At 35.0% G+C, this 19165-nt stretch overlaps 1 protein-coding gene across 2 annotated transcripts in view; it reads left to right on the top strand.

Moving 5' to 3' along the window:
* The first annotated feature begins 703 nt into the window (after window positions 1–703).
* The window catches only part of LOC136832075 (urea transporter 1-like), a 32800-nt gene continuing 14338 nt past the window's right edge, over window positions 704–19165 (top strand). Inside the window, exons 1-3 of one of the 2 annotated variants that reach the window (XM_067092689.1) lie at window positions 704–840; window positions 7706–8122; window positions 15482–15607. In XM_067092689.1, the coding sequence (XP_066948790.1) occupies window positions 8099–8122; window positions 15482–15607 (150 nt within the window). In that variant the 5' untranslated portion in view covers window positions 704–840; window positions 7706–8098. Of the gene's footprint in view, window positions 900–7705; window positions 8123–15481; window positions 15608–19165 lie in introns of both variants that reach the window. The other variant, XM_067092688.1, reaches the window with a different exon arrangement.

The raw sequence follows: 19165 nt of genomic DNA, 5'->3' as shown, positions 1-19165 counted from the left end.
CCATCAGATGTCTTTATTAGACAAAGAACCATAAACAAAAATATCATAGACCTAGAATAAAAATCATATGTAGGAGCCTTCGTTGGAAACCTCTATAATATTCATTAGGCCTAACTGTTGTGGTTAGTAACGTAATGGTTGTGTTGTTAATCCTTTGAATTCTACTGTATGATTTTCTCGTTATTTATAAGTCCCTCTTCTGTTTAAGATATTTTTTTGTATGTGAAAAGGGAAAAAGTAGAACAGGCTAACAGACCTTTAGCAAGCTGCAAATAGCAGTTACGTCAGAAATTATTTAAACAACGCGTAGCTGAATGAGAACCTTAGCAAGAAGCAAATAGCAATTACGTCTAAACTGATATAAATACACAACTGACTGGATGCGTAAATAGCTATCAGTAGAGAGTAGCGCTTTCAAGTAACATTACGGACCCTCTTCTCTTCAAAGTCGACTACACTGCGTCTTCCAAAACAAACACGCCATGACGTCACAACCGCAGCGCTCTTGACCAGGAAGCTCAGCCTATGCAAAAAGAAAAAAAAATGCAACGAGGAAAAAGCTGCAACGGGATTGCCTATGAGTTCCACCGAGTTCCCCGGTTCTATCTATTGACTGCTTGCCTTTGGTGACGTGTTTTCGGGTTAAGGGTACTAAGCTGGGGCTAATTAGGGAGGGGGTTGGGACTAGGGAGCGGAAGGTGAGATAACGTCCTCTGGGATCTAGGAGTGGAGGAGGGAGAAGAAGATAGCGTTCGGCGGGCTCTGGAAGATGTTCTCAACGTCAGTTGTGCTCCAGGAGCGTTCGTGAGAGGTCTTTGCAGCGTGCTCTCTTCCTTCGAGGTTTGGATGACTTGAGTTGTGTTTAGTGTGGAATAATTTCTTTGGTGTTTATAATTTGGGTATGTTTTTACAGTTTGATTTTCATCTGTTTAATTTTGCATGAATTCACTAACACCTTTTTTGCTTCCACTGAATGGAATTTAAATTTTTTAAAGATGGTTGAGATTTCTGAATAACTGAAACATATTTTTATTAATAAATAACATAACCTAATCGTTAAAAATGTTGTAGTTTTTTACCGTAACAAGATAAACACAGTACGTGGCTAAATATCCTGCTTTTAATTTATTGCCACTCACCATAACAGAAATATATACATATGTACAGAAATATATATACATACATATATGATATCTAGAGATACGTAACAGGAGACGTAAATATTTTCTTAGGTTATGCAGTGTAAAAGTGGCATGAGCTTTAGTTCTTTGTAAGATATAAATGTCTTTAATGTCTTGTTTAGATGTTTTATGACCGATTAAGTTTGCTAGTGGTTATTTATTAGTAGTTTAACCGTTTTGTAGAATAAAGTGGCTATTAATAGGTTGCTATTTCTTCAACTAGTGTATATTTGGTTTGCTTTTGATGAAAATACAGTGAGAAAAACATTAGTCGTTTTGTACAGAAATATGTAATAGCAGTAATTGCTGTGGCCTTAAAAAAAGAATTATATTTTTTTTCCTTGGAATTCTACAATTTGATCATAGACAAAATCGGGACATTGTTTTCGTTATGAACGTGAACTCCAGTCACAGTGACGTGATGTACTGCATCAAGTACGTTAAAGGATCCATAATGATATACTTCTATACGAAGTTACAATAAATTTGTGAAGAATTACAAAAACTTACAGCCTTCTTCCAACTTCTATGAACTTGGTCAGTAAAAAATAGTTTCGCAAAAATACTGTAACTTCGTATTCAAGTATATTACTGTGGAGCCTTCAACACACATAGACAGTATGTATATGTATATACGTTATATATATATATATATATATATATATATATATATATATATAAAAATATATATATATAGGCCAGTTCCTGCTTTAAAGGGCAAAAAATACAACTTAATATTTATTATTCTTCACATCCTTATTCTACTAGAATATCGTGAAACTCTCTCTCTCTCTCTCTCTCTCTCTCTCTCTCTCTCTCTCTCTCTCTCTCTCTCTCTCTCTCTCTCTCTCTCTCGTGTGGTGAGATAATTACACACAGATTACTGTTACAGAACGAAGTGTAACGTAATTTAATTCTTAAACGGAAGCGTGGGTCTGCATTAACAACGCCTACGAAGGGTATCAGATTTACGTAAGTGTTCGAGAAAGGACATTAATAACGTCAGTTTTAATAACATCGGTTTTAATTACATAGATCTTAATAACGTCAGACTTAATAACGTCGGTTCTAATAGCGTTGGTTTTAAGAACGTCAGTTTTAATAACATCGGTTTTCATAACGGCAGTTTTAATAACATCAGTTTCAGTAATGTCGGTTTTATAAGGTCATTGTTAATAACGTCGGTTTTGATAATGTCAGGTTTAATAACGTCGATTTTATTAACCTCATTCTTAATAATGTCGGTTTTAATAACGTCAGTTTTAATAATGTCGTTTTTAATAACGACAGTCTATTTAAGGGACAATGAAGTCGTTATTGATGGTAAGAATTGTGGAGACTAATTATTAAGTGGAGATGTTATGGCGTAATAATAATGATAATGTTAATATGGCAATTTTAAATTGTCTTAAAAAAAGAGTTAACCGTTCTGTTAATTATAATAACGTAACCACCGAACAACCGATTACTGGAACCCACTAAAATGTATAATATGTATACTGGAAAAAATTTTAAAGTGACTCATTCGGGGATATATGTTGGAGTCTCCCAGTGATGTTACCAGTTTGAGAATTATATATATATATATATATATATATATATATATATATATATATATATATATATATATATATATATATATATACATACATACATATATATATATATATATATATATATATATGTGTGTGTGTGTGTGTGTGCGTGTGTTTGTGTGTGGGCGCGCATGCACATCAATACAAAACTGGCCAGTCAGCCTGCCCACTATATTTAGAAGCTACCATCTCAATAGTGTTCAGTAACCAGTCCTACCAGTCCTCCGATTATTACGCAGGGTATGCGAAGATCCTAAGCACACCTGTTGTTAGGATAAAAAGGAACCCACAATATCCTGTGATCAAGGTGTGAGTGCACCTTGTTTGATGTCGTGGACCAGGTTGGCCTTATGCCAGCAGGGCAGGTCGCTCTTGGAGAGGTCTGTAAAGCGAGTGCGCCTTTGAGCGTCATAATGATTTGAGAGAAGAAGAAAAATGATAACTGCGTCATACTCGTTTCTCTTTCGTAGAATGTTCATTTCGTCAGTAAGATTTTTAAGGTATCTTATAAGACTATTGTTACGGTAACCGTTAAAAACTACACTTTAAGGTGCATTCATACAAAAGACACCTTAAATCGCCCCACTAACGCAACTGCGCGTTCTGTGATAAGGTGCATTTATATAAAGGTCAAGTTTAGGGCGCACTTATATAAAGGATCTCCACTTTAAAGTGCATTTATATGAAAGACCCCATTTTAAGGTACATATATAAAAAATATCTCCACTTTAAGGTGCAATACATAAAAGATCTCCACTTTAAGGCTCATAATAGAAAAGGTCTCCAATTTAAGGTGCATTTATATAAATGATCACCATAAGGTGCTTATGTATAGAACACCTCCGCTTTAAGGTGCACTTATACAGAAAAAAAACCTCCTCAACGCAACTTACGCCAACGCCTACTGGTTCTATCAACGCCATCAAAAAGCCAGTTTTTTTCCCCCAAAATATTTTCGTAAATATTCGCTTGCAAGTTTTACGTCCATAAAAAAAAAAAAAAAAAAAAAAAAAAAAACATTAAGCCCCGTCCTCTCTCAGCTGCTTACACTCCTTGGGCCCAATGCAAACTACTACACCAGAACTATGCAACTAGATTTACTAGTTTTGTCCAGTAGCGGGCGCGGCGTTCCATGACGGGGAGGGAATTTTTTGGGTGTGATGCCCAAGGGGTATAGACTGTAGTTTCAGAGGGTATCAAGACTCATTATGTGTATGTAGCCTTTGATGGAAAGAAAATCTTAGTCTTTTGTATTATGCGTTTTCTTAGTCCTTTGTTATTCTTTTCTTATTCTTTATTGTTCTTTTATCATTACTCACTTGTTCTCTTGATAGTATTTATTATTTTTCACTTATTCTTTTATTATTCTTCCCTCATTCTTTTACTACTCTTTTTGTAATCTTTTTGTCTTTTATCAGCGCCAAATTCTCACGCTCACCTTCATGCACGAGTTATTGTTCTCTCTCTCTCTCTCTCTCTCTCTCTCTCTCTCTCTCTCTCTCTCTCTCTCTCTCTCAGGAAAAGAAAAAATGTAAACGGTTCTGACCACAATAAAAAAAAAAGACTGTATTCGCTGATAAGCGATAATTGATGTACTTCTACTCTCTCTCTCTCTCTCTCTCTCTCTCTCTCTCTCTCTCTCTGTGTGTGTGTGAAAAACTTTTAAACAATTCTGGCCACAATAGAAAAAGTGACTATTCTCTGACAATCGATAATTGACGTAATTCTGTAACGGCTAATAATAGCTAATAATAGAAATTACAGAAATGCTATTATTTATCAAATCAAATCGCTCCTCGTGACCAGGATCTAACTTTTGATAAGTACTCTGGACAATAGCTTCTTTTACATACGCGGATATACAACATGCGCCTTGGAATTCCATTAATGGAATTTTCTCTCTCTCTCTCTCTCTCTCTCTCTCTCTCTCTCTCTCTCTCTCTCTCTCTCTCTCATTAAATGAAGTTTTAGACCTTACTGCCGCGGGATCCCACAGGTGTGCAAAACTAAGATTAGTTCTCTCTCTCTCTCATAAAATGAAGTCTTACACCTGACTGGCGTCGCAGGAGCAAAGGGCAGTAGCTGCTCATTCATTTTGCCTGTTCAGTCTGACAGGTTGAATAATATTTATTTACGTCACAAAAGCTAGGGTCACAGGTTCAAAAGATTTTTTATCACTTCATTTATCGACGATTCAGCAAATATGAAGATGAGGTAAAAAATATTATTGGTGAAAGATTCAGGAAATATGCAGATGAGATAAAAAATATTATTGGTTCATATTACATGGTATTGTAAATATGAACGAGTTTTTCAAGAGGAAAACTATGTTATATCATTTTTTGTTCATGTATAAAAGGGCAGAAGTAACAATTCTCATCACAGAAGTCTAGCTGGTAGAACCTGAAGGTCATATAAATATATATATATATATATATATATATATATATATATATATATATATATATATATATATCTTTCTTTTAATAATAATCTTTATCTCATCTGCATATTTGCTGAATCGTCGATAAATGAAGTGAAAAACACACACACACTCACACACACATATACGAGTATATGCGCGTGTGTGTGTGTGTATAAATTGTATGGATGTCTATATACATACACACACAGACATATATATATATATATATATATATATATATATATATATATATATTATATATATATATATATATATATATATATTATATGACCTTCAGGTTCTACCAGCTAGACTTCTGTGATGAGAATTGTTACTTCTGCCCTTTTATACATAAACAAAAATTGATATAACATAGTTTTCCTCTTGAAAAACTCGTTCATATTTACAATACCATATATATAAAAAGTTGATAATTATAACTTAAACAAAAAACTTTCTTCATCGATATATTTTGCGGTTTACGACAATGCAAGGATGCAAAGCGTATATATTCGCGCTCTCGTTTAGAAACAAAAGACAGTCGCTCATGAGATTGCAAATCAGGTTCGACAAGAACATTGAAAACCAAAAAGTGCACTTCCCAGTAACGAGAGTATTGTTAACCGCGCTGAGAAAAACCTCTTTGAGGTTTTTTTGTCATTTTTATTGAGGTTGAGTTGGGGTTCCCACGGCGATAGGATGTTTGTCAGGGTTAAAAAGACACCGAATCAGGAATTTTTATTTTTTTATTTTGCGGTGATAAAATAGTTTTGATTTTGTCTCCCGAGCGAAGAGTCAAGTTCAGAGTACTCATATACAGTATATATATATATATATATATATATATATATATATATATATATGTGTGTGTGTGTGTGTATATATATATATATATATATATATATATATATATATATATATATATATATATATATATATATATATATATATATATGTATTATATATATATATATGCCTGGATTTGAGAGTGGAATGATTCTCTCTCTCTCTCTCTCTCTCTCTCTCTCTCTCTCTCTCTCTCTCTCTCTCACTTTTCTTGCTGTCCAACCAATCTAACTCCTTCTTTTTCAATGTTTTAAGAGCTGAATGGCTGAAAGTGCCCAAGTGTTTGGCTTGACAGCCTAAATTTTACAAAATCTCTCTCTCTCTCTCTCTCTCTCTCTCTCTCTCTCTCTCTCTCTCTCTCTCTCTCTCTCTCTCTCTCTCTCTCACACAACACACACACTATATATATATATATAGGCTATACATATATGTATTCATATATATACCTATATATACACATTATATACATGTATATGTATAACTGATTCAGGAAAATATGGAACGTGATGAATATATAAATAAAGACATAATCCACGAAGGAAAGAGAAACAATGGAGAGGCCTTTGATTGTCTATATATATATATATATATATATATATATATATATATATATATATATATATATATATATATATATATATATATATATATGCATGCTGTTCTTACAACCGTCAATCAAACGTCACCTTGAAAATTCACGTCCACCTGGGCAGGAAATGTTTGGGGCACAGGGTAGGTAGCCCACATTCCAAGTGGGTACGTCTCTTTCTTTGTCCAGTCTTTGCCGTCTATGATGCCCTTTTTGTGACTCTTGATGCAGTACTTGTGAAATGGGCATTCTGAAATTCCCTTTATCTTTATTTTAAATTTTTAAGTTTTCTTTTTACAATTCATTTTTTCTCTTGCTATGGGCATTCCTTTTCATTTTATATATACGCATTCTGTCCTAAGGAGCACGGCTTTACTAATTAGTGACCCTTTGATATTAATAAAAGATAAAATTGGCATTAGGTTGTTCGAAAACTAATTGATTCTTCCATTTGCAAAGATATTTCTTATGTTATTCATCTCCAAATCTTGATAGTTGAGTCGGAAAATATTTCCCTGTTTTGCGGTGCTTTCGGAAATATGCGAAAGTGATGTCTCTGTTATTAGTGTCAATATTTGATCTATGTTCGTGCAAAATTGTGTTTGTGGCAGGAAATGAAAGGTTAATTAAAGTGCAAGTTTCGTGAAAAAGGACTTAAGTGACTGAAAACCTCTGTGTATTCCCCGTAGAGCATTACGAAATTGTAATTAAATGGTCGTTTCAAAAATTACACGTTACATACGATTTTCGTTTCTGTTATTAAGAATCCACTTTTATTTCAGTCAAATAATTCTTTTTTAATGTAATTTGTTGTTATTTCTGTTTTATTTCATCTTATAAAAAACATTTTTCTAAACTCTGTCCTCACACATAATCGGCTGTAATCAAAATAATTAAAAAAACTCAGGTATATAAATTCTGTTATGTTTTATTAATGGAACTAACTGTATTTTGGCAACCTTTTTCGTATCTGAGTACGTACAATACTGAATATTTAATATCCAAGTACTCTGTCAGTGTTTAGTAAAATTTCAGTATTTAATAAATTTTTTTTTTTATCTTTCCACAGGTTTTGGACGATAAAAGGAGACTTAATTGACAGAATAACATATTCACAAAGGAAACAGATCTCAGTTACATACATTCTTTAGCGATACGCTTCGGTGACATCTCATTGCATCACCCCCAGTCTCGAAAGAGCGCCTTGAAAACAGGAAATCCAAAGTGCCTGCGCAGTTTGTAAACCTCACATCTACGAATAAATTTTCCTTCAGGGCTTGAAGGCCGTTTCTCCAGAAAGCATTTTTTAAATCAGAGGTTTGTGAAGAGACACCTCGCCTTTTATTTAGCATTTCTCGGGAGAGAAATTGCCGAAGGCAGCAGCAAGTTACCGCAAGGTACGAATTTCCCTCTTCTTGCGTCCATCTTCTTCTTCTTGTTCTTGAATTCGTGAGGAGTCGCCATGAGTAATCGACGTTTCGACAGGGTAGGTACTACTACTGCTACTTACTACTTACTACTACTACTACTACTACTACCACTAATAATAATAATAATAATAATAATAATAATAATAATAATAATAATAACATTAGTAAGAAATAATAATAATGGAACGACTAACATTAGTGAAGAAACCACAATGATATGAGCATTAATATATATACGCACCATATATATATATATATATATATATATATATATATATATATATATATATATATATATATATATATATATATATATATATATATACTGATATTAATGTGGATTTCTCCACCATTTTAATGACTCATGTGATTGTGAGGTCTTTATAAACTACTAACATTAATAATAAAAATAATAATGTAACCTTTATTTGGCACAGAAAATATGAAATTACAAAATCAAATATATGCATAAGCAATATAGATTCAATGTCCTCTTAGGTAAGGTCTCCCGGAGTTTGATTTAGCTGTCAATACATTTTCTCATATATATATAAAGTTAAAAACGCTTCCATATATTACCATAAACCTTAGATTATCAGTGTGCAATAACTTAGTAATTTTTTCTGTTACTAGACTGAAGGACAAGTGGATAAAAAATAATATTCCTTATTCCTTTTGTTTAGTTTTGAAACGACAACTTTAAACTGTGAGTCACTCGTCTTCTTCCGGGAACTGAAAAACAGACGTTATTCCCAAACTTCATGACTCATATCATCTGATTTGTCAAGAAATAATCGCCGTGAGTTAGCTTTTTTAACAAGCGTTTCACATGAAATTAGGGACGTGAAAGACTTATGATTAATGTGCCTCGCTGTCGAACTTCTCAGCTCCAAAGGTTCTTTATCCCTCAGACCGTTGGACTGTGGAACAGTCTCCCTGACGATGTCGTGCAATTGGAACTCAAAAGTTCAAGCGAAGATGCAGCTCATTACTGCCCCTAAAACAATTCTCCTTGTATTTTAATAATTTTCTTACAGTTTTATCTTTTTATTTATTAATCTGTTGATTTATTTTTTTTATTTTTTAATGACTGATCTCTTCTTTCTGTAATTCCTATTACCTTCAGTTACTTCTTTCAAATGAACACCGTATTCTGTGGAAGCTTCAATGTCAAGGCAGGCCCCTATGGGTTTGTTCCAAATGAATTGGGTTCATCTTCTCAATAATAATAATAATAATAATAATAATAATAATAATTATTATTATTATTATTATTATTATTATTATTATTATTATTATTATCATTATTAATAACTTGATGGAAATTATTTTCAGTTGAGACAAGTACGTTGCTTGTCAGTTAAATCCAGCTATTTTTTTTTTTATATTTACGTGGTCCAGTTATATTAAGTGTTTTTAAATCTTAAACAAGTTCACTGAAGTTATAGAAGTCAATTGAACCTTAAACAAGTAAAAAATGCGCCGAAGTTTCTGTACATCGTATAATCAAGGCCACCGAAAATTGATCTATCTTTCGGTAGTCTCGGCATAATGCTGTATGAGCCGCGGCCCCAGGAACTATAAACACGGCCCGGTGGCGTCCTGGCCTATATCGTTGCCAGACGCACGACTATGGCTAACTTTAACCTTGAATAAAATAAAAACTACTGAGGCTAGAGGGCTGCAATTTGGTATGTTTGATGATTGGAGGGTGGATCTGAGGGCGGACAGAAAAAGTGCGGACGGACAGACAAAGCCGGCACAATAGTTTCCTTTTCAGAAAACTAAAATGTGTCAATTTTCTGTGACATTTTCTCAACTTCCTTTTTCTTATATTCCTTTTCCTTGCCATTGCTATCAACCCAGTCCCCCTCTCTCTCTCTCTCTCTCTCTCTCTCTCTCTCTCTCTCCCTCTCTCTCTCTCTCTCTCTCTCTCTCTCTCTCTTCGTCATTAACCACATATCCTAATGACCATCACTGTCACCGCCTTTCGATACCATTACGATAAAATATCGATCAACATTTTTTGTTCCATTCCATACAAACTGTACCATTTTTTCCCATCAGTATAAAGTTCAGTTATTTGGTCGCTAATTTATATTAGAAAGAACGTGAACAGAATTGAAAGCCTTTTTATTTTGCCATAAAGAGAATTAGAAAGAACGTGAACAGATTTAAGAGCCTTTTTTTAAGAATTTGGTGAAGTTATTAATTGGCAATTCCAAGACACCTTGGTGCCAAAGACATTTGTAGAAAGCGCAGTCAACCAGATGCTGGCGCAACCTTACCTCACTCGGTAATAATTCATCTAACGTTCTCGAGACGGTAAGCGTTCGGATGACGTTATTTTCACCTCCGTAATTGATTGCTTTCGTTGCCACGTCGCATTGACGTCAGATTTACGATTTCTTCACGATTTCGTAATTGCAAGGGAACACAACAATGATTAATTGCAGGGGAACACAACGATGATAACGAAATTCCAAGTTTTTATGCTTTTGTTTGAGGAAATATCTTGACATCTTTGATGAGATATTCAGTGTTTTATTGTTTTGAGATTCTCTCTCTCTCTCTCTCTCTCTCTCTCTCTCTCTCTCTCTCTCTCTCTCTCTCTCTCTACGATTTTTAAAGTCATCTCCCCCACTCCTCCGACAGCAAAAAAAAAAAAAATAATAAATAAATAAATAAATAAAACTGCAAGAAAGCCTTTCCTAGGTAAAACGCAAAACAAACGCTTTCCCTGAGCAAAGTAGGATGTTGTTTTCTGTCCAACATCCAGCTGAACAAACTTGTTTTTTTTTTTTAAAGACAGGTGCTTCGTCACGGTGGTTTTTTTTCCGTGATTTTCTAAAGATTTCTCTGACGGTCGATGCTGCGTTTAACCCAAGGCCGCGGTAGCGGTCGCACTCCCAATGCAATTTTTTTTTTTATTTATTACTATTATTTTCTTTCCCGGGTTATTTTCTTTTTATGATTATTTTATTATTTTTTTTTATCTTTGACTAACCACCAGATACGCAAATCAAAGGTTAGGCAACAGAAGCGATCTTTTACTCGCTAGGGATTCGAATTCGGACAGGGCATTTCGCTGGAGAGACGGATGTCTTAAACACTAGACCACGAGCTCATTTCTTTATTCCATTTTCCTTAAGTCTTTCCTGTTATACGTGTATTAATTTGTTCTGTATCCTCTTTAAATATTAAATATTTCCGAAGTGAATAGCAATTGTGGGTGCTTATTACCATATATAGTATTATTATTATTATTATTATTATTATTATTATTATTATTATTATTATTATTCAGAACATAAACTCAGTTCATATGGAACAAGCCCACGGGGGTCACTGACTTGAAATTCAAGCTTCCGAAGAACAATGGTGTTCATTTGAAAGAAGTAACAGAAAGTCATACGAAATACAGAAAGAGATCAGTTATTAGAAAAGAAAATATAAACTAACAAATCAATGAATAAATAGGTGAAAATGTAAGTAAATTATAAAATACAAGGAGAACTGCTTTAGGGTAGCAATGCGTTGCATCATCACCTGAACTACTGTTGTTGCTGATATAAATTGTTAAAATGTTTCAAATTTTTACGGAATTGCAAAAATAAATAATTCTTCATGCAATGATGACAAGTGAACTCCCTTGACAACTGAATGACTGTGCGTCTCTGAAGTATTAGATTTAATGAGCAAACCCAATTTGAATTTCCACGTCAAATATTATTATAATAAAACCGAGAGACTTTCATATAAAAAAAAACCTTGGTCAGAATCCTATTGAAGATTTTTAGAAATTGACGCGATTTCTCTTAATGCTTGAGGGTAAGGTTTTGTTGGAGAACCATTACAAAAAGATTATTCTCAGTGGATGAGAGTCAATACAAATGAATAGAAATGCGGTTATTTCCAGCCTACTAGGTGACAGCAGTTTCAGGCCATCTGGCGTTTTTTTTATTTCTCTCTCTCTCTCGTGACGAAGCACAGCACCAGCCAGAGGCCTTCATTATCTGGGCTCTTGTTTTTTTTTTAATTGCCTGCAGGGAGTGTTTATCTTCTTACCCTTGCAAAGACATCTTCAGCATTTCCAATGAGTTGCATGTCAACTGGCGGCAGCGGCCACCCCCCCCAACTCTTTCTTTCTCTTTGTATACCCTCAGCGTCATCAGTTCTCCGCCTTCAGGCAGGTCCTATGCGTAAGTGTCTTTCATTCTTTTATCATCTCTCCCAAAGTATTTTCAGTTCTCTTAGCCGAAAAGGCTTCTTCCTTCGTCATCTCTCTCAATGCAGACCTGGGTGACTATTATTCTATGTGACTATTAATCCGTCTCCTTGTGACATATTCCAAGTGACTATTCCAAGTGACTGTTTTATCAGGTGACTGTTATTCCATGTAACTATTATCCTAAGTGACTGTTATTACATGCGACTACCATTCCATGTGACTGTTATTCCATGTGACCAGTATTCCAAGTGACTATTATTCCATGTGACTGTTAATGCAAGTGACACCTATTATTCCATTTGACTATTAGTCCATATAAGTACTATTCCAAGTGACTGTTATTCCAAACGATTGTTATTCAGAGTGACTGTTATTCCATGTGACTATTATTCCATTTTACTCAGTCCATGTGGCACTATTCCATTTGACTCTTAGTCCATGTGACACTATTCCATGTGACTATTATTCCAGTTGACTAATTGTCCAAGTGACTATTATTCCACTTGACTATCATTCCCCTTGACTATCATTCCCCTTGACTATCATTCCCCTTGACTATCATTCCCTTCTCCCGTGTTTTCCTCCGCTAACATTTTTGCAAACTCATGGACCTCTCTGGTCTTCACTCGTCCGTTCACCCTCGTAAGGATGCCAATTTCTTCAGAGCCTCTGGCGCTTTAATTAAGCCGAGTCTTATTTTCCATTTGTGTGTTTTTTGTGAGGTCCTCCATCCTGGAATCGGTCGGCATTTACAGTAGACCTTTTGGTCATCTCGTTCCAAAGGCCTGTCTTTCTTCAAATTCTTAACGGTCATTCTAACTCTCTCTCGCGTCTATCTCCTAATTCTTCGTTTTGTAAGAAATTTTTGTCCCACTGGAGAGAGAGAGAGATTTGACACATATTAATAATATGAAATTAAAAATAATAGCACTTACTATCTATCATATTTTCAAGAGAGAGAGAGAGAGAGAGAGAGAGAGAGAGAGAGAGAGAGAGAGAGAGAGAGATGCATGGCATTAATGTCCACTGATTTCAGTTTAGCAACCGATGTTATCATTCTTAGGCGTATACGCCGAGATTGCGTTTAGAGGTTGTTTACAAATTCAGTGGAGGGTGTGGTTACATCATTTAGTATGCAGGGCAAACTATAACCACCTTACCTTGCCTTACCTAGTCTACCTTTACCTGTTTGGGGCACTGCCTCTTGCCCACGGACAACTAACTGGTTGGTGTGCGCCCAAAAGAGCTTGCACCGCTCATATCTGCAACTCATTCTTAGCTCTTTAAGCGTATTTTCCTCTCGTACGTTATCACATACAACTCAATATTTCTCGTATGTGGTGAAAGACTGACAGGTCTTATTCTCAATCAACTACTACTACTACTACTACTACTACTACTACTAATAATAATAATAATAATAATAATAATAATAATAATAATAATAATAATAATAATAATAATATAGCTACTTTTCTTCAAGTTTGTACGGCAACTGACTTGAAATTTTACCATAATCATTAAATTTTATTCTCGTTTTGAAACACACACACACACACACAGAAATCTGTAATACCACCTTGAGCCCTTACTGACCACTGGTTTCGCTTTAGTGGAAGAATAGCTTTTCTATTTTTCTTTAATTAGAAGCAACACCTAGACCCATTCTCTACTGAAGTAGTATGACGTTTCAAAAAATTTTCAAACAAAGTGCCACTTAGAAACCCAGCGCGACCCGGGAACAACATGACCTTCTTTGATGAAATAAAAAAAAAATATTAATCGTTTTGGACAGCAGAGCGTCTGTTATTATTTGCGAAGGGCGTGTATCTGTTGCGGCCTCAGGCGAAAGCTCCAAGCAGCCAAGGGCGCTACTTGGGTCTAAAGGAACCAGTTTGCTCCGGTGACTGAAAACCTCAATAAATGAGTCTCTGGAGGAATTATCACGTCACATGCGTCTTATCATGTGCGTGTGAAATTTTTTTTTTTTTTTATGCATACGTGCTCAGTTGCGCATCCGCTCGCTCTCTCTCCGCAGATCACAGTAGACGTATGCGCCGTGGTTGCTTGACCGACAGCAATCATGATCTTTTCGCAACAACGATCATCATTTGCGGTGACCTGCGAGAGAGCGCCGATGCGCAGCTCAGCACGTAAGCACTGAAAAAAAAGCTGTTGCAAAAAAAATTATTTTATCGTATATTAGCTGATTACTTACTTGGTATTTTGCAACTGGAAACGGCAATATTGAAAATAGTATTTAAATGGTTCAAATAGCAAAATTTTAACTAAATCAAAACTATAGTAACTATAGCAGACATTGAAGACGTTATTAGCTTTAACCGAAAGTTAAATGACAGCTGTAACGAACTAACGGTAATTAATTATGAGGTGACAGTTTGCAAAGGCGACCGTGATCAAAAGCTAGTAATTAAGGTCATGCCATATTGAAAGATGATTAAATGTCTCTCTCTCTCTCTCTCTCTCTCTCTCTCTCTCTCTCTCTCTCTCTCTCTCTCTCTCTCTCTCCTTGAAGGTTCACCGATGACTAGATAAAATTGATTTTTTCTTGTACAGCTGTGCCAGTTCCTTGACATGATAACCAGTTACCTGACGTGATAACCAGTTCCTTGACGTGACAACCAGTTCCCTGACATGATAATCAGTTTCTTGACACGATAACCAGTTACCTGACATAATAACCTGTGCCATTACGTGATAACCACTTACTTGAAATGATAACCAGTTACCTGACATGATAACCAGTTCCATCACATGATAACCAGTTACCTGACATGATACCCAGCTCCATGACAAGATACCCAGTTCCCGTCATGATAGCCAGTTCCTTGACATGGTAACCAGTTCCATGACATAATAACCAGTTCCCCTGACATGATAACCATTTCACTGACATAATAACCATTGCCCTGACATAACCAGTCCTTTGACGCGATAACCAGTTCCCCTGACATGATAACAGTTCTCTAACATAATAACCATTGCCCTGACATAACCAGTCCTTTGACGCGATAACCAGTTCCCCAGACATGATAACAGTTCTCTAACATAATAACCATTGCCCTGACATAACCAGTCCTTTGGCGCGATAATCAATTCCCTGGCATGATAACCAGTTCCATAACATAATAACCAGTCTCTCCTGTCTTGTATCTTCCTGCAGCCTCCGTCGTGGGTGGGATATGTAGGCGACATGCGCGTCGTCACCGAATACCTCCTGACGAAGCCCTGGCAGTCTTCCTGGGGCGTGGTGAAAACGGTCAACGCCATCCTCAGGGCCAATGGAACAGTAAGTAAAGATGGAAGGGGCTTCCTGTCTTTATTTGAGATGGTGGAACGGTATTATTTATTTTCCTTTTTCTTTAGCTGGTGGAACGGGAGTAAGATGACACTGCCGTCATGTTCTGTAAGTCAATGGAAAGGCGAGAAAGATGCTATTGTTATTCTCTTTTCTCTGGTGGAACGGTGAGTTAAATGCTGCGGTTTTTTCCCTTCAAGTTTATGGAACGGTAAGTAAGATCCATTTGCTGGAATGGAATGGGATGGAATATAGGATTAAGGCCAGAGACCAAGCACTGGGACCTATGATGAGGTCATTCAGCGCTGAAAGGGGAATTGAGTGTAGAAAGGTTTTGAAGGTGTAAACAGGCGGAAAACCTCTGCCTATACAAAGGTAAGCAACATATTATTATTATTATTATTATTATTATTATTATTATTATTATTATTATTATCTCTTCGTCTTGAAAGCTAATGGAACGGTAAGCTGTGTTCGTTTACATTAATTTTCTTTAGGCTAATGGAACGGTATGCTGTGCTTGTTTATTATAATTTTCTTTAGGCTAATAGAATGGTGAGCAGTCTTTGTTACCATAATCTTTAGGCCAATGGAACGGTAAACTGTCTTTGTTAATTTCATTTTCTTTAGGTTAATGGAACGGTAAACTAAATAACATTGCAATTTCTTCTTAATAAGCTAATGGAACAAGGAAGAAGATGCTTTTGTTATTTTCATTTTGTGGCAATCTGAGGACTAGAGATATGACACCAGTTATGTTAAGACTTGCAATGTTTGCAAGTCCAGACATTGATATAAGACCACTTCTGTTATAATTATCATGATAACCAGTTGCAACACTAATAAATATTAGCAACAGAGACGTACTCGCATTGTTTTTAAGTTAAAGGACTCCGTTTGGACAAAGTAAACGTCAAGGATGTAAGATCACTGCAATAACCAACAACGAATCTTCAGACGCCAGTTGAACCCAACCGAGAGCTACCAAGGACCAAGGTTGTCCTTGACTGATACCCAGATCCTTGTTTTCAGATCTTTATTTTTGTTTTTTTTTTCGCCCAAGACCAGACCATTAAGTGACAATCGATCGCTAATGACAGTTCGCATTAGCAGTTATAACACACGTACAGACAGACACACACACAGTCAGTCTCTACTTTACTACGCACTACCGGACGTTTTTTGTGGTGTCATTATTTTGCTGTCGAACAGTGACACTAAAAACGTAGTATTACTCTTGAACGAATCACGTCTGGATTACTTGCAATAAAAAAAGGAAAGCTTAGTGTCTACAGCCTTGTCTGAAATAGGTTCGTACCTTTATTGACTGGTGAAATTTCTGATTGGAATTGATCAGGCTGGTTAATCCTATCCTCTCTGGATTGGAGAAATTTCTCATTGGAAATATTAGGCTGGTTAGTCCTGTGCTTTCTGGATTGGTGAAATTTCTGATTGGAAACTATTAGGCTAGTTACTTTTACTAGTGTCCGAGTATTACTTAGTTCTTACGATTTACTTATGAAGTGGACCCTTCGTAATTTTCGTTTGAACATTATTTCTGGGTCAAAAGGTTATTTTCTTTCAGGAAGGTTCTTGTCACCATAGAATTTTAAAATTTTTTCCACGTAAGCGTTTTACATTTCCTTTAGATTGTAGCTACACAGCACAGTATTCCTTTGCAATTCTTGACAGGCCACGCCCATAACAAATGAAAGAGTCGCCAAATGCTACCAGACGTTACAAGGAAACACTACTGTTCTGTAGTTGACAGTATACTCTAATTAACAGTTGCTGGCAATGTGGCACAGTTCGAGATGTTGTTACTGTTTCCGTTGGGTACAAAGAGCTTGAAAAGTTGCTGAGTAACTGTATCTGAGTGTGACTAGTGAAGCTCCAGCTGAACTCTGCCCTTGAGAAAAATGGTTGCAATAAGGGTTCATTCTAAAGAAAAATGGTTACAAAGAAGGTTTATTCTTAAGAAAACTTGTTACAATGAGGGCTTACTCTAAAGGCAATTGTTGCAATGAGAGTTTTAATCTTAGGGCAATTGTTATAACGAAGGCTTGCTGTTTAGGAAACTGTTGCAGTGAGTGCTACTCCTAAGAAGAAAATGTTGCACTGGAGGTTTACTCCAGAAAAATTCTTGTAATGAAGGTTAATATTAAGGAAAATCGTTTCACGGAATGCTTATTCTCAACAAAAATGTTAAAAGGATGGTTTGCTCTGAAGAGAAATATTTTCAGTGATGAATCACTCTTATGAAATACGTTTCAATGAAGATTCAATCTTAAGGAAAATGGTTGCCATGAAGAATGATTTTATCTTAAGAACTGGTCTTAAGGAAAACGGTTGCAATGAAGAATTACTTAATCTTAAGAAAAATGGTTTTCATTGAAGGCTTACTCCTAAGAAAATTGGTGTAATGAAGACACTTCCAAGTAAAAATTATCGCAGTGAAGACTTGCTCTCAAGGAAAACGATGAACTGCAGGCTTAGTCTTAAGACAAATTGTTGCAATGAGGGCACACTTTTAAAAATAGTTTTGCGACGAAGGTGTGCTCTTAGGACAGACTTGTAACTGACGCTCATTCACATATTAATTTATCTTAAATAATTATCCTATTATAAAGATTGTGTGTTATAAAGATACATGAAATTTATTTGATCAGCTCCATTATCTCAACACTTGTGTGCACAATCATTTTAATATATTTTAATAACAGGGCAGTAGCTGTAGTAATGATAGTAACAGATGAAGCAGAATATAAAAAATGACTTTAATAATTACAATCATAGGAACATGACTCAAGGCTCTTCACTTCAAGAGGAATTATAGTGCCTGACAGGGCACTGTATATGATCTGAGTTATACTCCAGGTTGGGATAACGTTTGATTTACTTACAGTTGTCTGTTTCTTTTGTAAGTGATGTGTTAAGTACATGGGACTGAAATTTATTCCTTCTCTCTCTCTCTCTTCACCTGCTTATTTACATAAGCTGTGTGTCCTATAGGCATAATATGTAGATGTATGGATATAAATTATTCTCATTGCTAATAAATAACATTACACTATATGTATATGTATATATATATATATATATATATATATATATATATATATATACTGTATATATAGATATATATATATATACACTGTATATATATAGATATATATATATAGATATATATATATATATATATATATATATATATATATATATATATATATATACATATATATACTGTATATATAGATATATATATATATATATATATATATATATATATATATATATATGTATATATATATATATATATGTATATATATATATATATATATATATATATATATATATATAGTATATATATATATATATATATATATATATATATATATATATATATATATATATATAGAGTAGAGAGAGAGAGAGAGAGAGAGAGAGAGAGAGAGAGCAATTAAAGTAGGAATACAGCAGTCACCGTTATGTCACATTTTTTCTCTGGAAGTCCTCCTCCCCCCCCCCCCCCCAGTTTAAGTAAACAAC

The sequence above is a fragment of the Macrobrachium rosenbergii genome, chromosome 49 (assembly GCF_040412425.1).
Source record: "Macrobrachium rosenbergii isolate ZJJX-2024 chromosome 49, ASM4041242v1, whole genome shotgun sequence".
In the NCBI taxonomy this organism is placed as follows: domain Eukaryota; kingdom Metazoa; phylum Arthropoda; class Malacostraca; order Decapoda; family Palaemonidae; genus Macrobrachium; species Macrobrachium rosenbergii.
The sequence above is the reverse complement of the archived record's forward strand: the minus strand, read 5'-3'. Positions and strand labels throughout refer to the sequence as shown.